A 22,500-nucleotide genomic window follows, 5' to 3' on the forward strand; every position below is an offset into this window, starting at 1 on the left:
ATAAAGATTTAGCAAATAATAGAGAACATTACCATGGCTTCAAAATTATATACAACGCAAATAAACAAATTAAATCTAACTCTAATTATGTGGAATCAGTAAATTCGTCGGATGTGGTAAAGAAGCATCAGGTCTTCACCTCAGTATGGAGTTCAAATCATTTCTCTTTTATTTCAAATAACACCATACAATTTATTTCATCCTTCAGGAATGCGACGTATTTCATATACTATATTCTAGCTATTTTATCAGTTTTAGTCAACGAATAAGATAAATGATTGAGAAAAATACAGTTTGAAGTTGGAAAATTCAGAATAAACAGGAAAGTTGAAAGAATTAAAACGACGGATACAAGAACGAGCCTTCTGGTTCAAAAATTCAAATACTATCTAATTTTTTTTTATTCAATTGAATAAAATCAACTGAAGGCAACATTAATAAGTCGTAAAAATCCAATCTATTACGAAACAAAATATCTATTCTTCTTTGTTATTATCGTTATTAGTTTTAAGGCTGAGAGTCACGTAGGCTGCAATTATAAAAGAAAATGATAAAAAACTAAACTGCTATACAAGGTCTCTATTTCCCCCTTCCTTCTCTCTTCTTATTCTTCTCCTCCTCTTCCTCCTCCTTATTCTCCTTCTTCTTGTCCCTCCTCTCTTCTCTTCCTCTTCCTGCTCTACTCTGCTCCCCTCTCTCCATCCTCTTCCTCCTCCTCCGTAACTTCTCTTCCTCTTCCCTCCTCCTCCTCTACTCATTTCCCTCTCTTCCTCCTCCTTCTCATTCTCCTCTCCCATCCTCTCCTCTTCTTCCTCCTCCCTCCTCTTTCTCGCGCCATCTGTTCCCTCCATACGCCCTCCATCTTCCCCTCCATATCCGCATTGGCATCGGTGGAGTATTTCCTGTCCCCCTAGACAGCGGCGTCCCTGAGAGTGGATCGCTTTTCTCTCCACCCTGGAACTGGATCCACCCACCCACCCTCCCTCATCTTCTCTCTCTCTCTCTCTCTCTCTCTCTCTCTCTCTCTCTCTCTCTCTCTCTCTCTCTCTCTCTCTCTCTCTCTCTCTCTCTCACCCTCATCCTCAAGCAGTGTCCTCACTGACTCTTGCAATATCTCTCTCTCTCTCTCTCTCTCTCTCTCTCTCTCTCTCTCTCTCTCTCTCTCTCTCTCTCTCTCTCTCTCTCTCTCTCTCTTTCTCTCTCTCTCTCTTTCTCTCTCCCTCTCTTTCTCTCTCCCTCTCTCTCTCTTTCTGGCGTCAGACGATTTTATTCAGATGATGAAATGTTTTACGCCCCATTGTTCCCCATTTAAACTCTCCTCGCTACCCATTGCTCCCCCATTCGGACTCTGCCCCCATTGGTTCCCATCTACCTTATTGCTCCCAATTTGCTCCCCATTACTTCCCATTTGCCCTCAATTGCTCCCAATTTGCTCCCCATTGCTTTTCATTTGACCCCAATTGCTCCCCATTTCTCATTGCTCCCCATTTGCCCCCATTTTAATATGTTTGCCTCTTAAGACTTAATTTCCCCCTCCTCTCTCCTCCTCTTCTCCCCTCTCTTCCCCCTCTCCCATTACCCCCTTGCCCCTTTCTTGCCCCATTAGTCCCTGTTGCCCCCTCTGACCCCCGTGTGTGTTTAATCTCCCCACCCCCACCCCCCTTGACCCCTGTGACCTCCCGCGCCCCTATCTCACTCCTACGGGTCCTAAACGCTGTACTTCCTCAATCCACCTCAACTTTCGTCAACTCCGTCCTTGTGGTCCCTCCACTTCCACCTTTCCCACCTCCATTTCCACCTCCACCTTTCCCACCTCCACATCAACCTCCACCTCCACCTCCACCTCCACCTCCACCTCCACATTCATTTCTACCTCCACTTTTCGTCTCCCTTTGTTCCTCTCCTCCTCTTCCCTCCCCCCCCTACTTACTGTCAATCTTTTTAATATCATTCTTCCTCATCCATATTCTCTTTCTCCTTCTCCTCCTCCTCTACTTTCTATCCTCATCTTCCCTTCTTCCACCTCTTTGTCCTCCTCTTTGCCCACCTCTTCATCATTTTCGTACTCCCCCTTATCCTCCTCCTCTTTTTTCGCCTCTTCTTCTCGTTTTCTTCCTCCTCTTCTTCCTCCTCCTCTTACTCTTTTGTATACCCTCTCTTCTCTTTCTGTTTTTACCTTTCTCCTCCACCTTTTTTGTTCCTAACCCTCTTCCTCCCCTCCTCCTCCTCCTCCTCCTCCTTTTTTGTTACTAACGCTCTTCCTCCCCCTCCTCCTCCTCCTCCTCCTCCTCGTCTTTCACCATGTCCCGGTAGCTGTCCGCTTCCTCCCTCCTCTCCATCAAGAACACCAACACTGCAACACCGTCACCACCAGTGCTCTCTTCCTCACCACCACCACCACCACCACCACCAACATTCACCACCACCACCAACAACAACATCAATAATTAATTGTGAATTAAATTCCCTGACACTAACAACCTACTCCCACTCCCACAGTACTCCCACCCCTTCCTCTGCAACTCCCTCCCCTCTCCCACTCCTCCTTTACCAGAAGGGGAGGGAAGGGGGGAGAAGGGGGGTGAAGAGGGGGGAGAAGTGAATTCCTGGGTTTTCCCGCCAGACATCCTTTACGTCTTGTCATTCGATCCCGCGTGTATACATAAGCATACATACGACGCCACAAAGACCTGGATCCTTACACTACCTCCCACTCCTTCCCTCCCTACCGTCCCCTCCACCCCTCCCTCTCTACTCCCTCTCCTTCCCTCATTCCCTCACGCACTCATATACATACTCATATATGCTCATATACATGCATATATGCATACATATATACATACGTACATACATACATACATATTTGCATACATACTCGTTCATGCAAACATGCATACATGCATGCATATATATTTGCATACATACATACACAGCCTACATACACACACATATACATACATAAATACATACATACATAACCTACATACACACACACATACATACATATTCGGGAGGACCAACCGGACTGTTAATCCGGATCCCAAATGTTCGAATCCCGGAGTGACCTTCTCCCCCGGGACACGGCGAGGTCCCCCTCCACTCCAGACTCTCCCCTCCCCACCCCCATCGGCTCGAGGGTGAGAGCGAGCATTCAGCCGCGCACCCATAGCTTATGTACACCTAGAAGCATGTTTATGTTCACGTGTATCTACGTACATTAGTGTAATATTTTACAGTGACCCCTATCGTTGCCTAAACTCGTGGGGTCCCGTGGTAGTGAGTAAGAATATGGTCTCCTGTTTAGCGTTATGAACGAAAGGAAGGAGAAGGAGAAGGATAAGAAGGAGAAGGAGAAGGGAAAGGAAGGAGGAAAAGAAGACGAAGGAGGAGGAGGAGGAGGAGGAGGAGGAGGAGGAGGAGGAGGAGGAAGAGATGAATAAGGAGCAGAAGGAGAATGATAAGGAGGAAAAGAAGAAGGAGTGAAATGAAAAGGAGGAAGAGGAGAAGAATGGAAATATTAGAATAAGAAAAGAAAAATAGAAAGAGAAGGATAAGGAAGATTACAAGAAAGAGAAAGGGGGTTTTAGTCATAGAAAACGGAAAAAGGAGGAAGTGAGAAATAAATGAAAAATTAAAAAAAAACATTAAAAAATTATAGAAAAGAGTTTGCATCAGGCATCACAGGTGAGGCTGCAGGACGGGAAGGAGGAGGGGGAAGGGGAAGGGGAAGGGGGGAAGGGGGGTTGCAAGGGGGGGAGGGAGTTAGAAGTGAGGCAGACAGGGAGTCAGGGAGTCAGGACCGCAAACTTTCACTTTCAGCGAGGTAAAGAGCGGAGCCAGGAATCCTCTCTCCCTCTCTCTCTCTGAAATTCAGTTGAGTCACGAGGGAGAGAGAGGAGGAGGAAAGGAAGAAGGTAGGAAGGAAGGAAGGGAAGGAAAGAGGGGAAGGATAGGGAGGAAGGAAGGAAAACAGGGAGAGATGGGGGCAGAGGGGGAGGAAGAGGGGGAGGGAGGGAAAGAAGGAGAGGAGGGAGGGAGGGAGGGAAAGAAGAGAGGAGGATGGGAGGGAAGGGAGGAGAGGGAGGGAAGGAGGGGGAAGGAGGTAGGGAGGGAGGGGGAAGGAGGGAGGGAGAAAAAGGGGGAAGAAGGGAAGGGAGGAGGAAGGGAGGAAGGGAGGGAGGGAAGGAGTGAGGAAGGGAGGCAGGGGGGAGGAAGGGCAGGAGTGAGGAAGGGAGGGAAGGAAGTAGGAAGGGAGGAAAGAAAGGAAGGAGTGAGTGAGCAAAGGAGGGAGGGAAGGAGGAAGGGAGGAAGGGGAGGAAGGAAGGAGGGGGAAGAATAGGGAGGAAGGAAGAGAAACAGGGAGGGAGTGATGGAGGGAGAGGGGGAAAGAGTGAGGGAGGGAATGATAGAGGGAGGGAAGGAGGGAGGTGAGAAGACTGCAAAATCGAGGAAGGAAAACAAACGAGGAATAAATTAAAGTAAATATGGATAACGTAAAAAAATAATGATTTACAAACAAACAAAAAATACAAGGGTGATTAATGCAAATATGAAATTAGTGCATGTGAAAATACACCAACATACGTTGTAACTAAAACTATCATTTCGACACTCGATAACCAAATGAACATCTGATAATTCCATAAAAAATATTTGCAACTAAAAAAAATCCATAATTGTTGTTACGAATATTCTTACGGATTTTTTCTTTCGCTCCCTTTTTATTTCCTTGCTCCCTTTTGGCGATAAGGCTACCCCTTCCACTTTCCCTTCTCCATCTTCCTTCCCGTCACAGCCACGCCCTCTGCCTCATTCCACTTTCGATCTCACAATTTCTTTTCAACTTTCTGTTTTTCGAAACAGTGACCTTTGGGAGCACCATTTCATAACTCTCACGTACTTCAGAACTCACCTCGCCTCTTCCAAAATTATATGTTTTTTATACAAATATTCCCTTACTGAGGTATTTCTCAACGACATTCTGTCTACTAAAATATTTCCTTACTAAGGTATTTCTCAACAACATTCTGTCTACTAAATTGCTTCTTCTGACTCAGGGATTTTCCCATATGTCAGGATTGTCTACGCCCTTCCGCCCTTACCAACGACATGACGTCACACTCTAAGAGAGCTAAAGCATTCTACACAAACATTCATCATCTTCTCTACGCCTACACACTTCCCGTCTGCCAAAAAAGACATATTTTCTAATATTTATTAACCAAAATTTAGGTACTACAGATCTACCAATTTCTTGATGTATTTATTCCTTCTGCATTCATCCATACATCTGGCGTGTCCATTTCTTTGCCTACAACCCTTAATGCTCACAGACGATATGACGTCATCAGATGGAGTTTGTTAATAAGACTCTCCACCCATCACGATTTCAGTCTGTTATTTTCGTCTAAAAATTGCATTCTCATCGTGGCTTCCTTCAGGTAACAAGATCAACTGTGGAAAGGGCACAGCACAATTTGGGGCATTTTTTTTTTTGTGTGGATGATCGGTGTTGACTACCATTGCCAAATAGAGAAAAACATATGGACGACTGAAAAATCATAAAATACTCAAAAGTAAATTACCAACATGGAAGAAAAATCGATTATGTTATTCGAGTTTTCCCATAAGTGTAATAAATATTTACGAAATTCATTTCGAATTTTTGTGAGAGACGTTAGATTCACAGAATCACAAACAAAAAACTCGATTACATTATTTTAAAGAATTGAGTTCTTTTCGTCTTCTTGATAATAAAAAAAATCACTCCGTTTTTTATATTTTCTTTCTTCTACATTTCTTCTTGTCATTCCATTAATTTGTCTTCTTTTGTTTTTCAAATGTGAGTGATATACATAAAGACCTTCCACTGGACCTTGAGAAACTATTTCGCTCACGATACGAGACCGCATCGTTCAGTACCAGAATGCTTTGTTCACCGCAGGCGATTAATCTTAGACACTACACGAACTAAAATGAAACAAATATTGTCTAAACCTTTGATTCTTTAAGGACGGTCACATACTCTTATTTCCCAGCGCGCGTGTATATATATATTTTGATTTTTAAAACAGACCAGGATGTTTTTTTTTATATATATCAGAATATACTGTCGAAGTTCTTCGGGGCGTGACTGTTGTGAGAATTAGATTAACGTTCACGTTGTCAATCGTTGTCGACATGACGTCATCGCGTGACGGAAAGGGAGGGGGAGGGGAAGGGGGAGATGTCCTTCAGTCTTGGCGTCCACTCCCGCCTTTTTCCACCTCTTCCGTGATCTCTAATAGTGAGGAAATGGACCACTCCTCTGAATGTGTTTATTACACCAGGTAAGTAAAAACAACAGATAATCGTGCTGGGAAAGTGCTGAATTAAAAAAGATGTTAAGCATGATTTGCTCGCACTTGAATGAAATATTCTGGCAAAAGCCAGAACATGATTTTTTTTTTTATCGACACACTTTTTTCGTGGTCAAATTTTTTGTCGACATTTCATCTTGTCGACATTTTATGTCGACATTTGCCGTATCGACATCTTCACCATTTCTTTACCAAATCGCACTATATTTCCTTTCCGTTTCTAAATTACCCACTTTTTCTTCTAGAATCTTACCATCCTCTTATTAGTGGATATTCGTTCAAACATCCCAACCCTACTTTCACTTTCTTGCACCATAGGTCAGTTGCTAAGATCGGGTTAGTCGACTCGAACCAGTTCCAAGTCCTTGTCCGGGTCGATGCATCCGCCATGATTTCATGTCGTCGCATAGTTACAAACAACAAAACGACATTTTGATGTCATGACGTCGCATAGTTATAAACAACAAAACGACACTTTGACGAATTTTACAAAGGATTACAAATGCGGAGCATGCCGACAGGAGACCTTTTGGTCCGTAACTAGGTCGGATGCGAAAAATGATAATATTGATAAATAAATAAATTATAATAATATATATAATGATAAAATAAATAAATGCATAGGTATAGTTAAATAATAAACAAACAGGTAAATAGTAAATGATAATAAATTTATATATAATAATTGATAATAAATGAAAATCAAGCAAATAATAATAAACAGACAAATAATAACAAACAAATAAACAAATAATATAAAATAAATTTCAAAGTCTCCCTCTCAGGACTGCTCTACATATTCTCATTTCTACTTTATTTGTTTCTATTTAGATTCATCTTGTATAATGTTATTATTTATGTTTTTTTATCTATTCTTTATTTTAATTTATTTTTGTCTAGACTGATACTGGGGTGCGACCCCATGGACTGACATTTAATCCCCGGACTGAGATCAAGATCTCGACTGAGAAATCTATAGTTCTAGCCAGTGGTTATTTCTGTATTTCTAAAGGTTGTAGGATCTTGGGGTTATGGGAAGGGAAAAGATTACATCTTATGACCTTGTTGAAACTCAGAAGGCTGCCGAGTTACCTATGTGCTGAGAGAGAGAGAGAGAGAGAGAGAGAGAGAGAGAGAGAGAGAGAGAGAGAGAGAGAGAGAGAGAGAGAGAGAGAGAGAGAGAGAGAGAGAGAGAGAGAGAGAGAGAGAGAGAGATACAGAGAGTAATTGTGTGTGTGTGTGTGTGTGTGTGTGTGTGTGTGTGTGTGTGTGTGTGTGTGTGTGTCTGTATGCGTTTTCACTAATCAATGAATTACAACAGGCTCTAGGCACCTCGACGTAAAAGGGAAAGGGAGGAGGAGGAGGAGGGAGCGCCAGAGTAGGAGTAGGATGAGGAGTGAGGAGGAGGTAGACGTGGATTCTGTTGTTAAGTAGGTCAAGTAATGGAAGTGCTCCATCACTGATCGTAGGCCAGGCAGGCAGGAGCAATCTTCATTCCTTTTTCTAAAAAAAAAAAAAAAAGGATATATATATATCACCCAGGCATACTTTGTGTATCAAAGACTCCAAAGCTCTTCAGTACACGGCATCCACTCGCTTACCATAGGAGGAGGAGGAAAAAGAGGAGTAGGAGGAAGAGGAGGAGGAGAGGAATTAAGGGGAGTCTTCGTGAAAGTAAAGGGAGCAAACCTGCTCTCGAGCCAACTCTCTAACAGGCTACTTGTGTACTTGTGTACTTGTGTGTGTTTATTTGTTAAATACACGTACACTCGCCCGCTCGTACACATACAAATAAAACATACACACGCGCGCACACGCACACACATACCTACACACACCCACACTCGCATACAAATACATACGCGCGCGTACACACGCACACACATACCTACGCGCACACACCCGCACATACATATACACACACATACACACACACACATGCATACACATACCCACGCACACACACCCGCACATACATACACACACACATACATATATAGACACCCACACACACACGCTTGCGCGCGCACATACACACGCACACACTCACATACACGCGCACGCGCACACACACACACACACACACACACACACACACACACACACACACACACACACACACACACACACACACACACACACACACACACACACACACCTTTTATTGTTTTATGTAAAGTAATTAATATATCATCTTACAAATTTCAAAAACTCGATTTTATTGATTTATTGATTTATTTACCTATCTATTAATTACTTATTTCAATTTGTTTCTTTATCATTTTATTATCGTGAATAAGCCCAGTTGCAATCTAGTTCTCTCTATTGCATATCTCTAATATTCAGGATTTTCCAATATTCAGAACATATATTGGAAACTCAGAGAACCACAGGAACATTTTCGTTCCGAATATTGGGAACTCTTCAAAAATTAATCTCCGATAGAGAGAAATTTTTGTACTTGTTGTAGTGTGAAGTTTGGATGTGTTCTTCTCTTGAACAACGCAAAAGTTTTATTATCTATTTATAACATTTGTTGGTGAACATTTTGTTCATTCTTTATACAGTACTATGGCATTTATTATATTTTCTTATCATATTTACTGGACCTTGTAAAGTCTTTCTGTACAGAAAATTATGTAAAATAATTTAGACATTTCTATATTTTCTGGGCTGAAAATGACATGAAATACACCATTTTTATCTTCTATCCTTCTTCCTTTCTTTTCCCTACCTTAAATATCTCTGTCTCTCTCTCTCTCTCTCACCTCTCAATTCTTCTTACGCGTTGACAGAGAATACCTGTGCGCCACTAGAACCGTGTTGTTATGTTATGTTATGTTACAAAACCACTGTCCAGTAATGTCGTTACACATTAGTAATTGCACTAAAAACCCACTATTATTTGGATTTAAGAAAAGAAGGAAATAACGAATTTCCGTATATTTCGATCACTTGCTGTGATCCTCTCTTGTCTATGTATTCCGCTTGAAGAGGATCACAGCAAGTGATCGAAATATACGGAAATTCGTTATTTCCTTCTTTTCTTAAATCCAAATAATAGTGGGTTTTTAGTGCATGTTACAATACGTTAAGTTACATTACATTGTGTTATGTTATATTATGTTATGCTGTGACCCTGTTGATTGAGACTTGTCCTCTTTGCTCTCCAGTCTCCGAGAAGGACTACACGGTGACGATCCCTGAGGAGGAGAACGTGGCCTGGGCCTGGGTCATCTTCTTCGCCTACTGCATTCCCGAACTCGGCACCGTCTTCAGGTCCTCCAGGATGCTCCTCTTCAAGGTAACCGCCAATCCAGGGGGAACTGGGGGACGGGGGATGGGGGATGGGGGATTGGGGATTGGGGAGGGGGAAGGGGAGTGGAAGGCAAGGGGGGAGGGGAGGAGAAGGGGAAAGGGAAGGGAGAAGGGGGAGGGAGAAGGGAAAGGAAGAAGGGAGAAGGGGGAAAGGGGGAAGGGGAAGGAGGATAGAAAAGAAAGAAGGGGGAAGAGGAAGGATGATATAAAAGGAGGCAGGAGGCAGGGGGAAGAGGGGGAGGGAAAGGGGAAGGGGAGGGAAAGGGGAAGGGAATGGGGGAGGGGAAGGGAATGGGGAAGGGGAAGGGGATGGGGAAAGGGAAGGGGGCTGGAGAAGGAGGAAGGGGGAAGAGGGAAGGTGGAAGTGGAAGAGGGGAAAGGGAAGGGGCAAAGGAGGGGGAATGGGAAAGGGATAGGGACGGTGGAAGGAAGAGTGGTAGAGGGAAGGGGGGAAGAGGGGAAGGGAGAAGAGGAAAGGAAGCACTGTGCAATACTGTGAAGTCTTGAATCTGGCTCATGATATATCGGGACTAATGCAAATATACCTCTCGTTCTTGTTATATTGATAAGAATCAATCCACATAAATAGATAAATAAACAAACAATTGAATGAAAAAGCAAATGAACAAGTAAATAAATACATAAACACATACAGATAAAGAAATACATAAACACATAAACAGATCAATAAATTAAATAAATAAATGAATAAGCAAATAAATATATAGATAAACAAATATATAATTCATTAAATCAATAAATTAATAAACAGCTAAATAAATGAATGAATAAAGTAAATTAATAAGTAGAAATTAAAATTGAAAATAATAACAATGATAATAATAATAATAAAATGAAAATACACATTAAACTCTGTTACGGTGTCTCCATTCACATAATTTATTCTGGCTATTATCAGGCGATTATATTCAGCTGGTGTATCTATCAAACCCCAAAGGAAAACAAGGTTCCCATTTTCCTCCAAGTCAGACCTCTTGGCTGAATAAAATCGCCTTATCGCCAGAATAGCATGTATACAATGCGCCACGATAGCCCAGGCTATTCACTAATAACACACTCCCCTCCACAGTCCTCGAAGTGGCCAAAGCTTGCAGACTTCCTCATCGTGATGCTCTTCGAGACCTTCCATATCATCGGCACCGTCATCCTCTTCTACCTGGTCCTCCCCGAGCTCGACGTCATCAAGGGCATCATGTTGACCAACTGCGTGGCCTTCATCCCAGGACTTTTTGGTAAGTCGAACTCTGTAGTCGTACTGTGTAGTCGAACGGTGCTGTCGAACTGTGCGGTCGAACATTGCTTTTTTCAAAATTTCCCCTTTTTCAAAAATCCAGCTTTCTTCTTGAAGCCTTCTCGCCGAGACTCCCTCTCGTTCTCAAATTCTTTGAACTCATGTAGAATTATGACTGATTTTTATTAAGAAATAATCTTTTGGTTTTATAATTTTTGGAATGCACTCCAGTATTCATAATCTTTTCACCTTTTCATTTTTTTTCATCGCTGTTAAAGGGTTCTTGTTTTCTCTCTTAGTTCTTGAAGACATTTTCTTTTTGAAGTTTCTTCATTTTCTTATTCATTTTTTCAGTCTGAACATTTCATCTCAATCTCGAAGTATTTTGTCCTCAGGGTTCCGTGTTTTTAAAGTCCTCGTTCTCAATATTTCTTTGCTCTTGAAGAATCACTTTTGAAGTGTTCTCATTTTAGAAGACCCGATCTCAACCTCGAAGTCTTTTCACGGTTCTTTCCCGTTTCCTAAGCCTCCTTCTTCTCCTACTCCTTCCGGAAGATCAGTTCTCAATCTCAAAGTGTCTTCAAGGTCTTTTCTCGTTCTCAATCTCCACTCATTCTTGAAGACTCTTCATTTTCGAAGTGAAATCTCTCCAGAAGATCGGTTCTCGACCTCAAAGTATCTTCATGGCCTTTTCTTGTTGCCTAAGCCTTCTTCTCCTCCCTCTTCTCCTTCCGAAAGATCCATTCTTAATCTCAAAGTGTCTTTAAGCTCCTTTCCCGTTCTCTAACCCTCCTTCGCCTCCCTCTTCTCCTTCTGAAAGAACCATTCTCAATCTTAAAGTGTCTTCAAGGTCCTTTGCCGTTCCCTAACCCTCCTTCTCCTCCCTCTTCTCCTTCCGAAAGATCCATTCTCAATCTCAAAATGTCTTCAAGATCCTTTCCCATTCCCTAAACTTCCTTCTCCTCCCTCTTCTCCTTTCGGAAAACTCATTCTTAATCTCGAAGTATCTTCAATGTCCTTTCCCGTGCTCTAAACCACCTCCTCCTTTTTCCAGGTCTTCTCTCCCACAAGAAGAAGGAACCTCGACTCGCCCCGAACATCATGATGGACGTGATTGCTCTGGCAGCGCAGGGGACAGGTTTCGTCCTGTGGCCCATCGTCGAATACGCGAAGCAAAAAACGAGCCCGAATTCGAACAGCATCGACCCCCAAGACATGTGGAAGATCTGTCTCATTCCCCTTGCCGTCCTCCTCACCTCCTTCGGCTGGTGGGAAAACTACGTCGACATGAATGCCAGAATATGTATGTCAACAACTCTCTCGTTTCATTTTCTTTTGTTTCATTACAAATCAAAATGAGAAAAAAAAAGATTAATCAGTCGTTGGTAATCATGGACCCGTGGGTGGAAGGATCGTTGACACATTATGAATAAAGGGGGCAGAGGGTAATTTCTCTCTCTCTCTATCTTGTTATTTTCCATTCTCCAGTTACTAATATCCCCACCTTTTCCTTCAGCCTTCATCAAATACCTGGGCGGCATCAAGGATCGTCTCTATCGAAGGCATAGGTACGCAACGTACCTCTTCGTTGGTGTCTGGAAGATCCTCATCTTCTTCAGCGTGATGCTCCTGTCCATGTACTCCCGCCTCGACGACTTCAAGAAAATGTTCGAACTCGGGAAGGCCTTCGGGTAAAGATACTTTTTTTTATATTTATCTTTTTTTATCCCGGAGTTATGGTGGGGTCCCCATGTGTGGGTTTGTGTACTAGACAGAGGCGCCGCAAATACTTGTCACCATAAAAATATATGTGTTATATGGTATTCACCTTTGCCTGTAGAACTACCACCTCTGCACTTGCAAACTTGACCTAACATATCAACCATGTGTTTTTCGCTTTTCTTAATACAAATATGTTGAAAAAATATACTTTTTACTTATGGGTTACGTTTGTATGCCCACGAGAATCTCTTAGAATAATTTGAAAGATTTAGTAACGGAAGAATAATTGTTTACAAGTAAATTATTATGAATGAACGCAGCTTGACATAAAAAAAAATACCACGTTTGCTCATCGAGCTTTGTTTATAAAAAAAATCCCAGCGTTGCCAAATCTCTTCAACGACACCGAAATGAAAAAAGGCATTGACATATCAGAAGTATGTAAACATATCTTCCGCCGAGATTCATTACATTTACCTTTTTTTTCTTTGGTAAACAAAGTTAAATTAATGTCCATATACATGCATACACTGATACAATTAATTTCATTTTTGCGCAGCGAATTTAAGCTCAACGTGACAGAGACGCAGGAGATTCTGCCGAACACACTCCTGACAGACATTGGAACGTCCACCCGGTTGCTGGAGGTCACTCAGATCACCTCAGCCCCAAACACTCACATTTACGTCCTCCTCATTCAGGTCTTCACTGCCTGGCTCTGCTACGTGTTCAGTGAGTGTTTGTTCATTTATCTACTTATTCATTTATTTTTTACTAGGTAATAAGAGTTAAGTCCGGGAGAGGACAATATACCCCAATAGAAAGTAGACTGCTGTCTGGATGTTATATGGTTTACTGGCTTGTATAAAAAAAATCTATCGGTAATTTTTATAAGCGTAGGCAATGAAGTTAATAAAACCCTACTTTCTAAGGCTTTATTCTGGCTAAGTGTGTTGGACTTATGAAGGGGGGGGGAAAGGCTACATTCATCAAAACCCCAAAAAATGGAGACCACATTTCAAATGAATAAAATTTTCATCCTTTCCCCTAATCCTCTTTCAGGTAAATTCGCCTGCAAGATCTGCATTCAGGGCTTCAGTTTTGCCTTCCCGGTCAACCTGACGATTCCCGTCTCTATCCTGCTCCTAATGACCGCTTGTGGACTCCGGAGGGACGATCCTTGTTCCTTCGCCTTCATGCCTTCTTACCTCTTCTGGGAGTGCAAGAACGGCGATATCATTCAAGACTTCCTCATCAACGATGTGAGTGTTTATAAAGTAGTACTTGGGGAGCGATTCGATTTTGTTTACCTGGAATGCGGTAGTTGATGTCTGATACTTCTTTTTTGTCGTTGTATTGAGTGGTTGATATGGAGTCGTATTTGGAGCGCGATTTTCTTTTATTTACTTGGCATGACGTAGATGGCATCTGATTTTATTGATTTTTTTTTCGTTTTGGGTAATGGCTTCGTATGCGGGAATAATTATAGACACGTTGTTATATAAGAAATTAAAACGATGGGGAGCGATTCGATTTTGTTTACCTGGAATGCGGTAGTTGAAGTTTGATACTTCTTTTTTGTCGTTGTATTGAGTGGTTGATATGGAGTTGTATTTGGAGCGCGATTTTCTTTTATTTACTTGGCATGACGTAGATGGCATCTGATTTTATTGATTTTTTTTTTTTTTTGGGTAATGGCTTCGTATGCGGGAATAATTATAGATACGTTGTTATATAAGAAATTAAAACGATGTCAAGTATAAAAAAAATCAAATTTGTAACACAAAACTACCTCGAGTCCATAATTAAAAGAAAGTCGATATGACGTAATAGGTGCTCGATTCGATTTTGTTTTCGTGGTTGATTTTTACAGAATTTTTCACCGTAGAAACTTATCAAAATAAAGAAGCTTCGTCACAGATATACGAATACAGGGGCTTTGTACGAATTTCGATTCCTTATACTTTCTCCCAGATATGATTCTTCTCGGGCGTAGATAATACTCCAATTTCTCACCTTTCTCACTATCTATCTAATAGGCTCATACCCTGTCAGTTTGCGTCATCTTCTCAGCAGGTTATGTCTTCGAATGGTTGTCCTTGCATCACGTTACACAAGAAGGATCCTCTTTTCTAATGCCTCTTTGATTTATTTTATTCTATTTTTGTTTTACTTTACCTTACTTTATTTTACTTTACTTTATTTTATTTTATTTTGTCTATCTCTTTTGTGGTCAAACCAAGGGATGAGTCCCTTCTCCTCTGGATCCAGTTCAACCAACACCTCAGGGCCTTTATCCTCATCCATCCACTTAACGCGGCCGAAAAACCACAACTGAACCCACTCCAATTATAGACACGAAATAAACATCCCAAAAACTTGTACACCAATTATCAATAAATTCTTATATTTTTTCTTCTTCCCCCGGACAGTATGCCTGGATATGGCTCTTCTGGTTACTCTCCCAGACCTGGATCACACTCCAGATCTGGATACCCAAGTGTGAGCGTCTGGCTTCGACCGAAAAGCTCTTCGTGACTCCAATGTACAACTCGCTCCTCATCGACCAATCGGTCGCCCTCAACCGACGAAGGGACGACGAGGGTGAGGTCAAGACGGACGAGCTCAAACTTGACCCTGATGAGCACGAGAACGAGGTGAGAATTTTTTATTCATTTATTTATTTATTATTTTTTTAATGTTGGTATTAGGTGGATGGACTGAAAATCCAGGAAAATGGTCCCAAACTTTAAAAAAAAAATTTTTTTTTGGTTTAATCACTCTACACTTGTGTTGAAAAGTGACGATGTTGAACGAATATCTGAGATTGAGAATTTGTTGATACATAGAAAAAACAAAAATAAGTAACAAACAAGTACATGGATAAGTAGACAAGTAGATGAATAATTGAATAAATAAGTAGATGAATAGGTAAATATATAAATCAATAATTAAATATATCATAAATAGATATATATATATATATACAAATGAATGAGTAGATAAATGAATAAACACATAAGTAGAGTTAATAAATCTATAAAAAAAATTAATCGACAGATGAATGAATGAAAATAAAAGAATAAATCTATCTATGATGTAATAGTAATTAATACAATGAATAAATATACACATAAAAAGAAGTAAATAGAATTTAGAATAGCAACCTGAAAAAGTGTCATTATCAATGAGGGCCCGGGGTAGAGAACTGTGCCTTACTGCACTGCGTTTGACCTCAGTACTGTGGGAAGGAACTAGGGTGACCCTCAACCCAGCACCTCTCAATCAAGGTGATGAGATGGGAGGGGACGATGAAAAGGTCTTGTAGACGTGTTTTTTGAATCGGCTAACCCCTAATAAGGGGGGAAACTGGGTTTCTTGAATGTATGGAAAACAATCTTCATGTTACTCTTGGCCCTGACCAGGTGTCCCAGTACTACGAGACCATCTCAGTCCACACGGACGCGTCCAACAATCAGTCCAAGGCGAGATCGACCGACCACATCACCAGGATCTACGCCACGGCGACCATGTGGCACGAGACTGAGGACGAGATGATGGAGATGTTGAAGTCCATCTTCAGGATGGACGAGGACCAATCCGCCCGAAGAGTCGCCCAGAAGTACCTCAAGGTGGTCGATCTGGACTACTACGAATTCGAGAGTAAGTCCAGTAGACTTTTTCTTTTTTTTTTGTAATAGTGTATTTGTATGAGAATAAGTACAATAAAGGCGTGTCCTTTGAAGCCCTTCGTGAGGTCACATAAAGGTCGTGGTCCTTTGGGTTTGTGTAAGAAGTTCGACCTTAGAGGTTCAAGACCTCTTCAGGTTTTTGTTAGAACTTTCTGATTCCAAGAATAAATACATAAAGATCATACTAGCCTAGTTTGTGTAGGAAATTTGGACCTACTGAGTTGGAGCTCTGTAACTTTTCTACGGGATCATTTCCTTTTCTTTCCGGAGTAAAAGACGGTCATAACAAGGGTGATATTGCCCTGGTTTACAACGGTGATTTGACCCTAACGATTCTGTACCCCAACAGCCCAGATCTTCTTCGATGACGCCTTCGAAATTGCCGACGAGAACGAAGACGAACAAGTGGTGAACCAGTTCGTGAGGCTCCTCGTGGCTTCCATGGACGAAGCCGCCTCCTACGTCCACCAGACAAACATCCGGATCCGTCCTCCCAAGAAGTTCCCTGCCCCTTACGGCGGTCGTCTGGTCTGGACTCTTCCGGGGAAGACCAAAATCGTGGCGCATCTCAAAGACAAGAGTAAGATCAGGCACAAGAAACGTTGGAGCCAGGTACGCAGGAACATCGACAGGAGGTAGTGTCACAAAACTGAATCAAATCGTCAATCACCAGACACTAAAATCGCCCCCCGAGGTTAACCTTTCTTACCCTTTGCAGGTAATGTACATGTACTACCTTTTGGGCTTCAAGCTCATGGACCAGCCCATCTCTGTGGACCGGAAGGAAGTTATCGCTGAGAACACGTACTTGCTCACCCTGGACGGAGACATCGACTTCACCCCACCAGCCGTGACTCTCCTGGTCGATCTTATGAAGAAAAACACGAACCTGGGAGCTGCTTGTGGACGAATTCACCCTATTGGAACTGGTCAGTATATGGCACTTACATGGTCTAAAATCCAAGGGTCTTCAATCCATGTAACCCATAGTTTATGTACTGCTGTTCTTCAGTCTCCTGAAGACCACTTATCAACACTGAATTTAATCGGTCCTCAACCCATGTAACCCCATAATTTATATACTACTGTTCTTTATCCCTCTAAATAGACCACTTCAACACTAAACTTAATCGCTAAGCATCCACTAACTCCCACTAGTTTTTGGTTAGTGGTCCCACTAAGGGGGTTCTGTGGTCCCATGGACCTCAGGTAAAGAACCACTAGGTCACCACTAAGCTAACACTTATGAGTTATAGAGTATCCCCCGCCCCCGGTTAAGATGTCTATCAGTTGCGTTCTAAAGAGCGAATTGTCATTTACAAACAGGACCCTTGTATTCAGGATAAAAAAAAATTGTGTACATGAAAGATAAAATTTTGAGAGTACACTGCAAGATCTGCTAATTTATTGTGGCAATTATAATGGCAATAATGATGGCAATGATGACAACAATGATGATAACGATGATGATGACGATGATGATGGCGATGATGAAGACGTGACGATGACAATGATAACGGTGATGATAACGATGATGATGACGATATTGATGACGATGATGATGACGATGATGACCATAATGATGATGATGATGACAGTAGTGATGGTGACAATGATGATGATGATGATGATGATGATGATGATGACGATGATGATGACAACGCTGACGATGATGATGATGATGACAATGATGATGATGACGATGACGATGACGATAATGTTGACAACACTAACGATGATAATGACGATGATGATGAAGACAGCGATAGTGACAACGACAACGTCATCTATGACGACGACGATAAAGACAATACAAACAACCAATCATAATCACACAAAAAAAACTAACCCAAATAACCCATCCCTATTTGCTGCCCTAACCCTCCCCTTGTACACGTTTTCCACTTCCCTCGACAGGCGTGATGGTGTGGTACCAGATGTTCGAGTATGCCATCGGCCATTGGCTGCAGAAATCGACCGAGCACATGATTGGGTGTGTGTTGTGTAGCCCTGGTTGCTTCTCCCTCTTCAGAGGAAAGGCTCTCATGGATGACAACGTCATGGCCAAGTACACTACAAAGTCGTCGCAAGCCAGGCATTACGTACAATACGATCAGGGTAAGCCCCACACATATTATCATTATTATAACTTCAACTTCTTTCCATTTCATTATCTATTCTACACTAAACCCTGCCTTCCCCTCCCCCCTCTCCTCCATTTTACCTATCATGCTTTGTAGTAGTAGTGGTGGTAGCATTATTAAAGAATAAATAAATAAATAGACAAATAAAAGGGTCGTCGACCACAGTCATTGGCGGGAGAGGGGCCAATGAACTGTGTCTGTGGAAGACAGACCCTGCTGCTTCCACCACACAGTTCCAATAGGATGGAGGTCGTATAAAAAAAAAAAAAAAAAAAAAAAAAGTAGTAGTAGTAGTAGTAGTAGTAGTAGTAGTAGTAGTAGTAGTAGTAGTAGTAGTAGTAGTAGTAGTAGTAGTAGTAGTAGTAGCAGTAGTCTTGCGGAAGTTTCCAAACTTTAGGTTCAGTTCTATCAATCCCTTGTAAACAAAGACTGTCTTTAAAGACTTTATTCTGCCTAAAGCCAAACGATCTTAATTAGCTTTAAAGAAACTTGCTCCTCTTATCTAAAGGGTTAAACAAGTATATGACCTAGCTTCATTACGTCCCCTTACATAAGAACATAAGAACATAAGAAATAAAGGAGACTGCAAAAGACCATAAGGCCTACACTAGGCAGCTCCGTATCCATCACCACCTGTCGTCCCCATCCATAAAGTTGTCTAATCGTTTTTTAAAACAACTGATAGTTTCAGCGCTTACTACGTGGTTACTAAGTTGATTCCATTCATCGACCACCCTATTTGTAAACCAATTCTTGCCTATTACCTTCTTAAATCTAAATTTGTCCAGTTTATACCCATTACTGCGAGTCCTGCCCTGTTGTTTTATTATGATGACCTTGTTTGCATCACCCTTGTTATAGCCTTTGATCCACTTGAACACTTCTATTAGATCACCCCGCACTCTGCGTCTTTCCAGAGAGTGTAAGTTTAGGTGCCTAAGCCTCTCTTCGTAAGGCAAATTTCCGAGTCCTTGTATCATTTTGGTCATTCTTCTCTGTACTGATTCTAGTGAATTTATGTCCATTTTGTAGGACGGAGACCAAAACTGTACCGCATAGTCCAGGATGGGTCTAACTATTGCTAGATAGAGTTTAATAATTACCTCTGCACTTCTATTTGTTACCGTCCTAGCAATGAAGCCTAATGTCTGTTTGCTTTATTTCTGGCGCTAATGCACTGCTTCCTGGTTTTAAGGTCCGGACTCACCAGAACTCCCAAGTCCCTCTCGCACTCAGATTTTTCTAAAAACGTGTCATCTAAGTTGTATCTATTTTCGGGGTTGTGTAGCCCTACGTTTAACACGCTACACTTAGAGATATTGAAGTTCATTTGCCATTTCACCGACCATGTTAACAGTTTATCAAGATCATCCTGCAGAATCTGGGCGTCTTCTCCTGACCTAATTAGGCGTCCTATTTTAGTGTCGTCCGCAAACTTACTAACATCACTATTTAACCCATCGTCTAAGTCGTTTATATACATAATGAACAATAAGGGACCCAAAACCGAGCCCTGGGGGACCCCGCTAGTAACATTGCCCCACCTAGATTTTATTCCATTTATGGTGACCCGCTGTTTTCTGTTACTAATCCAAGCTCTAATCCATTCTAACACTTTTCCTCCTATGCCATGGGCTTTGATTTTATTTAGTAGTCTCTGGTGTGGCACTTTGTCGAACGCTTTGCTAAAGTCAAGGTAAATAACATCGTAATTTTCATTGTTGTCTGATGCCTTATATACCTTAGTGTAAAAGGATAGAAGATTAGTTACGCATGACTTACCTTTGGAGAAACCATGCTGTGAATCACGAATTAAATTATGCCCTTCAATGTGTTCTCTGAGTCTATTTACTATTATTGATTCAAGCATCTTTCCTATAACCGACGTCAAACTGATTGGCCTGTAGTTGCATATGGTCGATCTATCTCCCTTCTTAAAAACAGGAACAACGTTTGCCTGCCTCCAAGCAGTTGGAACAGAACCAGTGTCTACCGATTTATTGAATATTTCAGTTAACTGGTCGCAGATTTCAAATCTACACTCCTTAAGCATTCTTGGAAAAAATTCTTTTTTTGGTACTATATCCTTCCCTGGTTCTTCCTATTGCAGGAGAAGATCGATGGCTCTGCACGCTCCTGCTTCAGCGTGGGTACCGAGTAGAGTATTCAGCTGCCTCCGACGCTTACACTCATTGCCCTGAAGGCTTCAGCGAGTTCTACAATCAGCGTCGTCGCTGGGTGCCCTCCACCATGGCTAACATCATGGATCTGCTCCAGGATTACAAGAAGACGATTCAGATCAACGATAATATTTCCCTGCCTTACATCTCCTACCAGGTTGGTTTCTGTTATCGATTTCCTTACATACAGTACAGGGAAGGAGAAGAATTCTTTCTGTTAAGGTTTCGGTTGTATCAAAAACGTGTTTCCTTTATTATTACATTCTTGTTGAGCCCCGTTTTTTTTTCTAATTTGAGAGTTATCGTTCTCACTAACGTTGCTGAAGGGCTGATTTGTAGTTGTTAGAACTCACTGACTTAATCTGTGATTTTCCGATTTCTTTTCTGAATGTTTAACTGGGTTAGGTCTGCATCAGCTAATCATTTGCTTCCACCATCAAAGCCACATACCAATTCTATCAACATGGACAGATCTCATCCGTAGTCAAAAGTTCAATTACTCCTAGGTCACTTACAACCACTCATTAAGAAAAAATCCTTATTTTTCTCTGACTGTATTACTATCACTATCCTATCTGCCGTCAGGCGATTTATTCGCCACAGGAAACCTTCTTCCCCGTTACCCCCCACTCAGCCAAAGGGAAGAAGAGATCTGCATCTTATGGAGCTCTGTTTGTTTCAGACTATGTTGATGGCTGGCACCATCCTTGGCCCTGGAACCATCTTCCTTATGTTGGTGGGTGCCTTCGTGGCTGCGTTCAAGATCGGAAACTGGCCTTCGTTCCAGTACAACATCATCCCCATCCTGTTCTTCATGGTTACCTGCTTCACGATGAAATCCAATATCCAGGTACGTGAACGCGGAAACGTTTGGAAAAGTCTAGACGCTTTTAGACCTCGTCAATACAATTTTTCCTATTTATCCTTTATTTTTTTCAGTTATAGATTAGATTTTTGGATTAGTCGATACTTGGTTCTAGCTTAACCCTCCCCTCTGCTGAATAAAGTTATCTTTTGTAAAAATAGAAATGCTGTGACAAATACTATTTTGTGTTTTTTATATCTACTAAGATACATAATTTTCTTAACTACTCACACAATCGTCATATCACTTTCAAAACTATCATTATTACTATTATCGATTTTTCTACATTTGTACTTGAATATCTTAATGTCCCATGTATGTTCTACCATTTCTCCAATTAATCATCTCTTCATTTTTCGAAAAATCCTCCCTACCCTCCCCACCGCCATGTCTTCCGTGTCGTCTGTCCCGTGTCGTCTGGGCCTGTGTCGTGTCTTCTCGAAACAGCTCCTTGTGGCTCAGATCTTGTCTGCCGGGTACGCTCTGATCATGATGGCTGTCATCGTCGGTACGACTTTGCAGCTGGGAGAGGACGGCGTCGGTTCTCCGTCAGCCATCTTCTTGATAGCGTTATCAGGGTCGTTCTTCATAGCAGCGTGTATGCATCCGCAAGAGTTCAAGTGTATTATACCCGGGTTGATCTACCTGCTGTCTATCCCGTCTATGTACCTGCTTCTCATCATCTACTCCATCATCAACTTGAATGTCGTTTCCTGGGGAACGCGTGAGATCGCGCAGAAGAAAACGAAGAAGGTTTGTGTGATGAGGGGCGTTGATTGGTGCACAGCATGACGTAAGCATGACGTAAGCATGGTGACGCGAGCTTGATGCTAATCCTGCTGCAACGGTGGTAGATGTAGACGCCAATGTGCTCAACGACACAGAAAAAAAAACCAACAAAGAAAAACAAAGAAGGAAGATTACAGAAGATGAAACTCATCCAACCAAACCACACATTTTTTGTGTCT

At 41.8% G+C, this 22,500-nt stretch overlaps 1 protein-coding gene across 1 annotated transcript in view; it reads left to right on the forward strand.

Moving 5' to 3' along the window:
- The window catches only part of kkv (hyaluronan synthase-like protein kkv), a 123,751-nt gene that overhangs the window by 84,206 nt on the left and 17,045 nt on the right, over nucleotides 1-22,500 (forward strand). Inside the window, exons 5-17 of the mRNA XM_076172466.1 lie at nucleotides 9,533-9,663; nucleotides 10,768-10,930; nucleotides 11,984-12,232; nucleotides 12,446-12,620; nucleotides 13,211-13,383; nucleotides 13,714-13,913; nucleotides 15,084-15,308; nucleotides 16,077-16,314; nucleotides 16,693-16,955; nucleotides 17,062-17,272; nucleotides 18,261-18,461; nucleotides 20,598-20,824; nucleotides 21,350-21,517. Coding sequence (XP_076028581.1) covers nucleotides 9,533-9,663; nucleotides 10,768-10,930; nucleotides 11,984-12,232; nucleotides 12,446-12,620; nucleotides 13,211-13,383; nucleotides 13,714-13,913; nucleotides 15,084-15,308; nucleotides 16,077-16,314; nucleotides 16,693-16,955; nucleotides 17,062-17,272; nucleotides 18,261-18,461; nucleotides 20,598-20,824; nucleotides 21,350-21,517 — 2,624 coding nt within the window. The remainder of the gene's footprint in view (nucleotides 1-9,532; nucleotides 9,664-10,767; nucleotides 10,931-11,983; nucleotides 12,233-12,445; nucleotides 12,621-13,210; nucleotides 13,384-13,713; nucleotides 13,914-15,083; nucleotides 15,309-16,076; nucleotides 16,315-16,692; nucleotides 16,956-17,061; nucleotides 17,273-18,260; nucleotides 18,462-20,597; nucleotides 20,825-21,349; nucleotides 21,518-22,500) is intronic.

This window comes from Oratosquilla oratoria, chromosome 33, assembly GCF_046742065.1.
Source record: "Oratosquilla oratoria isolate Oo_2021 chromosome 33, ASM4674206v1, whole genome shotgun sequence".
Taxonomy (NCBI): domain Eukaryota; kingdom Metazoa; phylum Arthropoda; class Malacostraca; order Stomatopoda; family Squillidae; genus Oratosquilla; species Oratosquilla oratoria.